This window comes from Phoxinus phoxinus (genome assembly GCF_949152265.1).
Source record: "Phoxinus phoxinus genome assembly, chromosome: 19".
In the NCBI taxonomy this organism is placed as follows: domain Eukaryota; kingdom Metazoa; phylum Chordata; class Actinopteri; order Cypriniformes; family Leuciscidae; genus Phoxinus; species Phoxinus phoxinus.
The window spans coordinates 26,934,300-26,945,573 of record NC_136894.1 but is presented as its reverse complement, the minus strand read 5'-3'; the positions used below and the strand labels follow the sequence as shown (position 1 = coordinate 26,945,573).

The window sequence follows — 11,274 nt, the reverse complement described above, 5'->3', positions numbered from 1 at the left end:
CGGACATGCCCATTGACTCCAATGTTAAATGGGTCCATGGCCAATTCTTAGTCAAAAACTCGAGAGAGGAACCATTGTCAAAAAAATGTTGTCCACCACTCTTGTTCATCCAAAACAAACTACAATATAGACTCAAGGTGTTAAATACCGGAATTATCCTTTAAGTTGTTTCAAACCTGTATGAATTTCTTTCCTCTGCTGAACACAAAGGAAGATATTTAGAAGAATGTCAGTAACCAGACAGTTTCTGGTTCCCATTGACTTCCATAGTATATTTTTTTCCTACTATGGAAGTCAATGGGAACCAGAAACTGTCTACAGAAGCATCAGCCCTTCCGGTGCACGGCACTCAGTGTCTGAATTCGCTCGCTGGTTTTCATTAACTCCTTCAAGTGGACTACATTAGTTGAGTAATGTAGGGGATAGTAAATGAGGTTATAGGGGTGATTTCGAACTTTGGAGATTTCTGGCTTTCCGTCTGAAAGAATACTGAATCTACTGATCAAAACACAGCGAAAAAGGAGCAGAAACAAGCGATGAAAGCATTGCTTAAACAAGTTATAGTATTTCTAGTATAAAACGTGTGTTGTTGTTAAAAGCAGAGAAATATTGCATGTTTAGTTATTCATACAAAATATAAGAACATAATGTTTTTTTTAAATGATCAAAAATGCTGTCTGTGGCTGGCAACCTCTTTTCTTTTTTCTTTTTTTTAGCTGGCAGGAAAGAGTTAAATACACCTTAACTTGTGCGTTCATAGTACAAGTTCCTATTTTCCTCATGCCTTTGACAACATCTGACCTGTTTCAATTGCTCTGAGCTCGCAGTCTGACTGACTGACTTTCACTGCAACAATAACTCTTTAACTGATCAGGAAGATTCTTCTAGTAAATATCATTTTCAAAAAGATGACTAGGCCTATTTATTTACGTGCCGTGGGCTAAGTACCAATGCAGAAGAGCAGATTAACCGTTACCAAGGGAGGGATAGTGTTACACACAAGCTCCACCCCAGCGAAGCCTAAATAAAGCACAGGTTTCATTACTCCACACACGCACAGCACACACACACACCATCGGCAGAGTCTTACCTTGCGCATTACTCTAATAATGCGCATCTAATAACCCAGGATTTGAAAAAAACACCACACTACAGTTCAAGTCTGAAATACATTACCAAAAGTAGGTAAGTCCGTTTTTATCCTTAGGAACAGTTTTATGAGTAAATTATGCACACGAGTTTCAAATTGTGTCACAGGACATTACCTGTAGATGTAGGCCTATTCAAGTTCTAGAAAGCCTTCTTCCTTACAAAATGTATCAGTACCATGTCCATGTTAGTTGTACAGTTGGATGCTTTGATAAATACTATGGTACTATCGCCATTGTGTAGGCCTACGTTATAACCATGTAGCCTACAGCCATTGTAACAGTTACGTGCTGTAGAATTAAAACATGTGATTGTACACAAGATTTGAATAATGCTATAGACCTTATCAAATTAAAATGTGTATTATACAGTAGGCTAGTTATTAAATAAATCTCAGAATTACAGGAAAAAAGCCAGAACCCTTTAAAAAAAGACGTTTATTCATTATTTATATTCTATTAGACCTGTAGGCTACTTATTTTACACAAACATTTTTGATTGAGACATACTTAAAAGTATAATTAAGTATACTGGGCTTATAGTTGTCTTTATTCTTTTGATTGAGTATCCTATTAAATACTTTTTACAATTAGTTTTACATAAAAACAAAGCATTGTTTGAATATATTGATTTATAAAGAAAACATATGTTCCTAATTCTGATTAGGCTATGTGAATTTTTGTGTAGTCCACTGGTAGTGTACATAAGATTTTACTTCAAATCTCTTAAAAGATATAAGTAGATATGAAGTCGCAATTGGAAGTTATAAAGTCAGAATTGCGGAAATAAACTGTAATAAATGTCCACTGACGGCAAATTGATAAGAACCCATGCATGTGCAGCTTTATTCCAAATAAATGTGAACCAATAAACAAAGGCTTGGCTTGACAAGAAACATGAACTAGACATAAACTCATTATAACAAAAAGCTGGCCAAGAGACTGAGGGGAAGAGGGGGAAAAGACGCAGTAGCTCCGGCACTCTCCGAAACCCCCTCATCACCCAGGTCTGTAACCCGGGCAAACCTGGTCGCCTCTAGATTTGCCAGAGGAGTGTTCTACAGTGGGTTGCTCAATTGACTTTAGTTATTGGCCATAATATATCAGCAGGTTGCAGCCGATGGACATGCTCCTCTATCAGTGCCTCACAGACAGAGGCGTGCCAAGGTTGAGGGGGGCCCCAGGCAAAATTAATCAATGGGGCCCTTCTAATATATATTTCTGTAAATATATATTTTTTACCTAGAGATATAATTATACAGCATAAAAAAGTAGTCAAAACACATCTAACAGAACATGAATTGTTTATTGTTTACAACATTAAAGTACTTAGGTTTTATCAAGATACAATATCCGTCAATTCACTCAGGAACAGGTACAAATTAACACAGGATTTATTTATACACAAGATGCAAACTCTGATAATAAAACAAAAATTCAGAAAATACTCTGAATAGAATGTCTCTTAGACACTAAAAAATATAGTAATGTGTGTGTGCAAAAATGTTACAATAATAAAGTCACCATTTCGCGTGTTGTTGTCAGGCAGCCTACACTTCACATAATAGGCCTGCAGTAGGCCTGGGCTTCATTTAACAAACTATGATGATAGTTTTATAATGGTAAACGGTGTATCAATATATACTAAATACAAGTGACTTGAATACTATACTTACCATTAATGCTACTTTTGGTGCTGGTTTGTAGTCAATTAACATCCATTAGGTCAACGACGGAGATTCAGATCACTTCAATGTAAATTCGTCTGTCCATGTAATTTTCCAAGTATACGTCTCTGCGGAACAACAAGAAGGTGTTTCCCAATTAGTGGGCGTTTTCAAACCGGTCTAGGCATTTTCCAACCATCCAATCAAAACCGTACGTATTCGGAAGCCCTTTCAGAAGCGGAAATGCGTTATTATTTCTCCTTTTTTCTTGATTTTTACTATTAGTCTATATCGCGACAACATTTATGTCAAAATATGTGTATAAAATACAGGCTACAGTACCTATTTTCCTAAAAAAGGAATTCTTTCATAAACCAAATTTCCCGTTCGTATGTCAGATATAGGCTACAAGATACAGATCTTGTATATAATAGCCCGTGAGTGTGTATTATATTGTAGTCTATAATATTCTCTCTTACCTGCCTGCAATTTTTCTCTAAATGTAAACCTTAAAAGCTAAAAGTATTAAAAATGACTTTATTACACAACTATTTATAATTACATTAGTTTTATTTTCGTTGTGTGTGTGTGTGTGTGTGTGTGAACTACACAACATAAATCAAGTTGTAACGGTGATTAACAAGGAAAATTAATTGCAATTTCCAATAAAGTTACCAAATCCTACTGTAAAGCAATGGTGAAAATTAATGTATTGGTCTTTCTCACCTGTATTTTTCAAAATATTATATTTATATGTAATGTCTGCTATTTAAGTGATAGGCTATTTGTAGCTTACATTAAATGAGATGTAAAACGTATTGACCTTTAAATTAAGGTAAAATGTGTTAACTTAGAATAATGACTCTGAAAACTTTAAACATTAGCATCACTTTATTGACCGTAAAGATACTGTAACCAATATGATGAAAAACTATATTGATAAATGCAGCATTCTCTAGTCTACTTAATGTAATAGTAAAAAAGAGACAATCCAATAAAATAAGCAATAAATGTGGCAAGTTCAAACATGAGGAACACATTGCATGAAACATTAGATGCTCCTCCAGCCTCATAAACAGTCGTCTCCGCAGTATCCTAGGAAGCCATCAGAGCCAAGGGAAGTCATGAGGGCAAGGGAGCCAATTGCAACATCACCATCTTGAAGCACAACCTCCAGTAAGATTTCACGAAGGACCAGCGGAGGAAGCTATACATTAACAAAACATAACAATCTGAACTTCTTGTGGTTATGATTCCCTTTTTACATTTTATAAATTGAGTAATAACAAATATGCCTCCTGTATGTTCAGGGGTTGGTCAACAGTTGCCACTATGAAGGGACAAATGAAGAACATCAGTAAATGACAGTCAACATTTACCATAAATAATAGAGCACCTCAAACAAAATAAATCATACCAGTTTTGTGTGGCTTGTCAGTCCGCCTTCTCTTTCTTTGCTGGATTTCCATGACCAATCTTGATAAATTTATGACATAAAAACACATTCATAATACAGTATATCAAGTTTCATTGCATGAAGATATGACAACTAAAAGTCACACTAACTGTAAAGGCATTTTGCCATCCTTGTCATTATTTTTTAGAAAAGGACTAATAACAATAAAAAAGAAAGAAAGAAAGAAAGAAAGAAAGAAAGAAAGAAAGAAAGAAAGAAAGAAAGAAAGAAAGAAAGAAAGAAAGAGTCAAACACCTTGGTGGGAATTTCTCCATGTCTGACTATAGTTGGAAAAAGCACAAGTTTATCAAAACAATTCTTAAACGTACAGAATGTTTTTTAATGAGCTTGGAAAACCCACCTCTGAAAAGTCAAATGTTCCCCCCAAGATGACAGAGTATTACTGCAACATGAATGATGTATTAATAACTGCACATGGGTTTAATTCTGACATGGCACCTGCAGAATCAATAGTAGCCATTGATCCTACCATTAGAATGAAGACTCCACAGCTGCAAGACATATCCTGTCGAGGTATATCCTAGATATAAGTAAATTACATATGATATAATTTTTAACTAGTACCACTAAATTCCTAATTCATTAACATTTTCAATCACTTTTGATGTAAAATGAAACATACCCCAAGGTCCTCAGAATAGAACTCTGTCCATGTCTGCAAGGTGGCGCTGTGGTTGAGGCTTTTGTCCTCTCCGCTGAATTGTGATGTGCTGAATAGACAACAAATTCATCCATTTTAATTGGAAAAAAAGTTTCCTCCTCTGTACATAATCATTTTACATTTTGTCATTCATCCATTATGTTAGTCTATAGGTTTGACTACACATGTGAGGTATTCATGGTTGCTCTGATATAATGAAGAGTGTTGAACATTGACTAGTGATCTGATATCACTGCTAAAAAAGGTCAAATCATGTTTCTATTTAAATCTAGTGGTCTGCAGAGGTTTCTGTTAGGGTTATGTTTAGGGGTACATAATGGGTTATGCGATATAATATAAATAACAAAAAAAATATAAATATTACATTAAAATTGATATTAAAAATAATAAAATTAACAAGCAATGCTTTTTCAGCTTTTCTGTGGAGCTTTTCTTGTTTTCTTACAGCGCACCTCACACTCAAACACCATTTCATATATGAAGGAGTGGGTTCTGGACTGAATGAAAACGTCATTTATCCAAAATACTATAGTTTTTAATATTTTTTTAATCAGATACAATTTGCAGTTAGATTAATGTGCACAACACTTTCCCTAAACTGTATTTTGTTATTTTTGTATTTATAGTACATATTAGTACCTATACCCCCCGGTTTCACAAACAATTTTAAAGCATAGTCCTAGACTAAAATGTAAGTCTGAGCTGTTCCAACTGAAATAAACTTGCACTGAGTGATCTTAAAATATATCCGTGCCTTTGTTTTGTCTCAAGATGAACACCAGTAATGTTTTTTTTTTCTAAGCATGTTTATGAAAATGATTTAAATGTCCTAACGTTAATTGAACTATGGACTAATCCTGGTTTAGGCTAAACCCTGTCTCTGAAACCGGGCCATAATGTCCTGGGGACATAAATGGCATCTACTCGGTGGAATAGCCTATTAACATTTGTTTACAACTATTGTTTTCTATTCTGACAAGCTAACTATTTTGTTTATAGTAGCTAGAATACGCCGACAGGAAAAAATTAAGCGAACTACCACTATTAACACTAAAGTAACAAACTTATGCACCAAAAAGTTAGCGAATGTTGGCTAATGGTTAGCGAATAGCGATAGATTGTAAGTGGCAGACCTCTTGGAGCTTTTCCTGTCTAACTTAATCATGTTGCAAGCAAATTTAACTTACACAAACTAATTAAAACGTTAACTTAGACAAAATGAGAATTTACAAAAATCCACTTACATCCATATGCAGGACAGGTGATCTCTCTCCTGTCTCCTCATTTCACCGCTTTATCACTCATATCTGATGGGAAAAGTGTATTCAAGGATTAGGAATCGCCCACTCAAGTTTTAGCAAACCAGGCAGAGAGGTTGTAAAACGCCTAGCCAGTTGGAAAACGCCCCCAAATTGAGACACGCCTTTTGTCGCTCCGCAGTGACCTCATACTCTAATTTTCAAATGATTTATTTATAAATGACCGTCCAATGATATTTGAACTTCTTGTGCCAGATGACAATTGGTCGGTGTATTATGCATGACAAACAGGCTTCAGCGAATTAAGTAATATTTTAAAATATGTGTTATGTGGATTTACTTAATTGAATCGACACGCAACCTTTTATTATAAAAAATAATAAATAAATAAAATTTCGCCGTCGAGCCATAACGTTACTCATGAAAGACGCTCGAGAGCATCGGTTCTCAAGCAGACTGTGTGGGATACCTACGTGTACACTAGTACATTTTCATTTTAAAACGCACAAACTTTTGCTACGGTTATGCCTGCCGCCCACACACACTCCGGAGTTTTAGACCCTCGAAAATGGAGACCGTCAGTCAAAGACCGAAGCAAGACCTCTATGAGCAAGACACGCACAACTTGACGCAACCCACACCTCAGACTGACAGAAAAACGTAAAAATAAACGTGAATTTAGGCTACTTTAGTCTTGTACACATTTGTCATGTAAATTGTAAGCAAATGCATTTTGTTTTATTGACTACAATATTATCAACGATATTTGTTTGAGAAGGGCACTTTTGATTAATTTTGAAAAAGGGCAGGGGCTCGAGCACCCAAAGTCCTCTTCATGTTTAATACATGAATTCATGCATTTCTGGCTATGATTCGAAAATAGCTATAGAAACGCGAGTAAGCAGCGGCAGTTAGAAAAAAGCGCCAAAGGCTGCAATAGTATAAACAGCATTAAGAGAGGGGGCCCCACTAAGGGGTATGCGGAGATGTTGCGGCGTCACTGCTTGTGCGTGCTATATTAATAGGAACATTTTTGATTGTTTAAATGATCGATCCTCGGGGGCCCCCTCAAAATGCGGGGCCCCAGGCAATTGCCTGCCTTGCCTGTCCTATTGCAGCGCCTCTGCTCACAGAACCGATCATCAGAGCAAACCACTCCAGGTAAATGAACTGGGATAAACCGAGATTTTAGCAGAAAATCTGAACAGAAACCGGTACTTTAATAGATGTGATAACAGAACATTTGATATGGATAAAACAGCATTTACGTATCAGAAATTATCCAGATTTAATCCAGATTGAATGCAAAGGCTATCTAATAATGATACCTAGCCCGAAAAGACACTGTTTCTATAACTGTACGAATAATCGGTATCAAACACCTACGCGATTTTATTTCTAAATGGCAATGAATGATTCGTCTGTTGCTTTGACAAGCAAGATCACAGATCTGCAATGGCACTGCCTCTGAGCAAGAGAGAAGTTGTCAGGCTAGGCCAGGGGTTTTCAAATTGGGGTCTGAGAGCCCATGACAGTGTCTTTTCTTACAAAACACTTTTTTATTTTATTTTATTTTGGTTATTGGTGAAATATGACTTGTTTGGCTATCCATATGGTGCGCCTTTAGCCCTGTTGAATAAGTCTCTTTTATAACTCAATGTAAATCACTCTCTTTCCCTCTGTAGGTCGATTATATTTCTGTTTGAAGTGACAAACATCTAACATCACTGATGACTTTGCTACTGAAACGTCTCCGCTATATCAGCGCACTCCTAATCTCCACGACCATCTTGTTATTCCTGTACTTTCAAAACTCAATAGTGGTTTTGACATACAGTTCTTACAGTTCTGTCTCCAAGCAAGCTCAGCACGCATCCCAAATCTGTTTGGAAGACCTAGGAAATAGTAGCTGGTTCAGTGAACGTTACAAACCCACTGTTCCACTTCTGCTCAACAGCGCCAACAGTGAATTACATGCAAACATCTCCAGCTGGTGGAAGGTAAGATAGTTTGCTTCAAAATAAATATGCATTTACTTGGCATGATATGCCTACCCCCAAAATTACCCCTAACCCTATTAGTTACCCCTAACTTAACAAAATTACCCCTAACCCCGATTTTTATTTTTAAAAGAAGTCTCTTATGCTCACCAAGGCTGCATTTATTTGATTTATGAAAATACAGTAAAAACAGTAATATTGTGGAATATATTAAAATAACGGTTTTCTATTTGAATATAATTTTAAAATGTATATTTATTCCTGGGAAAAACATGTTAATAACCATGCTTAATATTTTTGTAAACACCTTTTAGTTTAATACATCATTGCTTAATAAAACTATTTGGGCCTATTTAAAAAAAAAAAAAAACTCACTGACCCCAAAAATAGAAATAATATGTTAATGCATTTCTTACATTTTTAATTTATATTTTAATGTTTATTAATTTGAAATATTGATTAACATTTTAATATTTTCACCATCATTGATGTAGATAAAAACATTGTTTTAAAATGACTGTTTTAAATCAGATGTTTAATGTCAAAAAACGAATTCACTTCCTGTTTACACCTGGGGCACGTTAAAGCTCAAACCGGTGTGCCGCGTTTTGCTACGGTTGAACGACATGTTTCCTGGAACGGTACGTGTGCAACGGGTTTGAGATAAGTTTTTTTTACCCTTGTTTGGTTGGTGTGTCAAAAATGCCAGCCCAATCAGCTCGGTATACGCAACAATTGAGGATATTAGAAGACGTTTGTCTTCTCATCCTGAAATGCGAGGCAAATGTTGGATCACAATAATTAGGAACCACTGTTTACACAAATCCCTTCAGTCGATTGGGATGTTCTCTTTTATTCTGGACTTTTATTTTATTATTTTATTCTGTAACATTGAGCGTATTTTGCAGTATTAAAAAACACGTATTTATACCAATTTCATCAGGCTCCGAAAATTCTTCAAAAAGAACACAAAGAATGGCCTTCTCAGCTGCCATAGTTGCAACTCTTGCGTCATCAGAACAGGGTGTTCAACGCACCACCGTTTCCGTTTAAAAAACATTTAGTCATTTTTTGTCTTGACTGAACGCAGCCCTGGTATTAAGATGCGTTTTGGTTGACTGGATCACAAGGAGACGAGGGATATATACGTTTACACTTGCTGTTTTAATCCTTTTCTTTTGTCCACTTTCAACCACTTCTGTCCTGATTTCTTTGAGGGAAGGGGTCTACATCTGGGTAATTGTATGGGCTTTTTCAGATCTTTTGATCTAATTGACAAAATAGCTCACGCAATTTACAAATGAACGCGAAAGGAGACGACGGAAAAACATAGGGACAGCATCAGCTTTCATTTCTGCTCTGATAGCCGCAAGACCACGTCAAATGCTGTTTCAGAAAATCAGGAATGGTTAGAGAACATCTATTGTGCGTGCTTGGTGCATTTTTAGTCTTCAAACCAAACTCAGGTCTTCAGCCAACAAAGTTGAAATCCTATGTTTACGCATCAGTGGGCACCTAGGAGGAGAGTAGGCGGTCTTGTGGTTGTTTGAATGCATTGAACCTCATGAGCGTTTACACTATGAACTACGAAGCTCTGGACAAGCTCAACTTTTTAGACCCCGTTTACACCTTGTCGTCCAATTGTGATCAGATTGACGAAAACACTTCTTAATATCAGGTGTAAACAGGACCCTAGAGACAATAAGCACATAAAACAATAAATGTGTAATGCGACTTTTTACTAAAAACCTCATGTTATGGAGATACATGGCTTTATCAAACCTGTCTTTATTCTTCATTCACAATGCCTCTTAAACATAAGGCACTGCAAACATCTTAAAACACTACACTCTTATAAACACTTTTACATGATTGAATAATATAGTTCATTCTGGTCCTAACTGATTAAATAATTTCATATATACAGGAGCTTCAAGATGTACCAAATGTCCCAAACTACACAGAGGTGGTGGACCAGCTGTTTTCTCTCTTCCCCGATGAAGATCATTACTCAGACGCCGGTCCAGATCGCTGCAGAACCTGTGCTGTGGTGGGAAACTCTGGGAACCTCCTGAGATCCAACTATGGTCAACAAATAGACAGCCATGACTTTGTCATAAGGTAATATATTAGATTATGTCAGACTGAAGGTTATTTATTGGCATTGATGATTCCATGAAGAACTTTTAACATCCATGGAACCTTTCCATCAAACAAAAGGTTCTTTATACTGGAAAAAAGGGGTATTCAGATTATTAAAATGTTTTTCTGAAGAGAAAGAAAAAGTTCTATGGATGTTAAAGTTTCTTCATGAAACCATCAATGCCAAAATAGAACCTTTATTTTTAAGAGTGAATAATGAAGCTTTCAACCATCAGAATCAATGGTACAATTAATGACAGAGGCTGTCGTTGTATGCCTGAGATCAGACGATATCCCATTAGATCAGGTGATTCCAGAGAAGAATAAGATTTCTTCAAAAAGATGCCTTAAAGGCTTTTCATTAGAATATCATGAATACCTCAATCTCCTGTGTGATTTTCTCTCAGGATAAATAAAGGCCCAACAGAGGATTATGAGAAGGATGTGGGAAATAAGACCACTCACCGGATTCTGTATCCCGAGAGCGCTGTGGACTTGGATGACAACACCCATCTGGTGCTTTTGCCCGTTAAAGTTCTGGACATGCAGTGGCTTATCAGCGTTTTCACCACTAAGAACATCACACAGTAAGAATTAAACCAGAGATGGTCTTACGATTAAGAGTTACCAGGGTCCGTTGGCTCTACCATCGGAGAAAGGACAACTAGCGTTGACGTACAGCCATTGAATTTCTTTCAGAGATGTGTGACAGTCGATGGGCGAATTCCAAATGTAGTTTTTGCACCCTTGAATGGCACTTCGGGAAGGGGACGCCAATTGTAGGGGAGTTCCTGACAAAAGTGAACACGCATAGGGATGCTCACTTCCGGGTGAAATTTGCCTGATGACGGCAGACACACGTCCAAAGTAGCACGTACGCTCCTCCTTTAGTTAGTGAAATTCACAATACTTGCATTGCC

At 36.6% G+C, this 11,274-nt stretch overlaps 1 protein-coding gene and 1 long non-coding RNA gene across 3 annotated transcripts in view; one reads left to right on the top strand and one right to left on the bottom strand.

Moving 5' to 3' along the window:
• Nucleotides 1-1,043: 1,043 nt before the first annotated feature.
• Nucleotides 1,044-11,274, top strand: part of LOC306986663 (CMP-N-acetylneuraminate-beta-galactosamide-alpha-2,3-sialyltransferase 1-like) — a gene marked incomplete at its 3' end in the record, with an annotated part of 12,469 nt that continues 2,238 nt past the window's right edge. Inside the window, exons 1-4 of one of the 2 annotated variants that reach the window (XM_079590128.1) lie at nucleotides 1,044-1,181; nucleotides 7,898-8,212; nucleotides 10,140-10,333; nucleotides 10,762-10,941. In XM_079590128.1, coding sequence (XP_079446254.1) covers nucleotides 7,943-8,212; nucleotides 10,140-10,333; nucleotides 10,762-10,941 — 644 coding nt within the window. In that variant the 5' untranslated portion in view covers nucleotides 1,044-1,181; nucleotides 7,898-7,942. Of the gene's footprint in view, nucleotides 1,182-1,355; nucleotides 2,308-7,345; nucleotides 8,213-10,139; nucleotides 10,334-10,761; nucleotides 10,942-11,274 lie in introns of those variants that run through there. The other variant, XM_079590129.1, reaches the window with a different exon arrangement.
• The window catches only part of LOC306986670, a 392,716-nt gene continuing 385,132 nt past the window's right edge, over nucleotides 3,691-11,274 (bottom strand). Inside the window, exons 2-7 of the long non-coding RNA XR_013795008.1 lie at nucleotides 6,198-6,405; nucleotides 4,915-5,002; nucleotides 4,762-4,812; nucleotides 4,633-4,674; nucleotides 4,233-4,291; nucleotides 3,691-4,145 (exon numbers count right to left, since the gene is read on the bottom strand). This is a non-coding gene — a long non-coding RNA (uncharacterized lncRNA). The remainder of the gene's footprint in view (nucleotides 4,146-4,232; nucleotides 4,292-4,632; nucleotides 4,675-4,761; nucleotides 4,813-4,914; nucleotides 5,003-6,197; nucleotides 6,406-11,274) is intronic.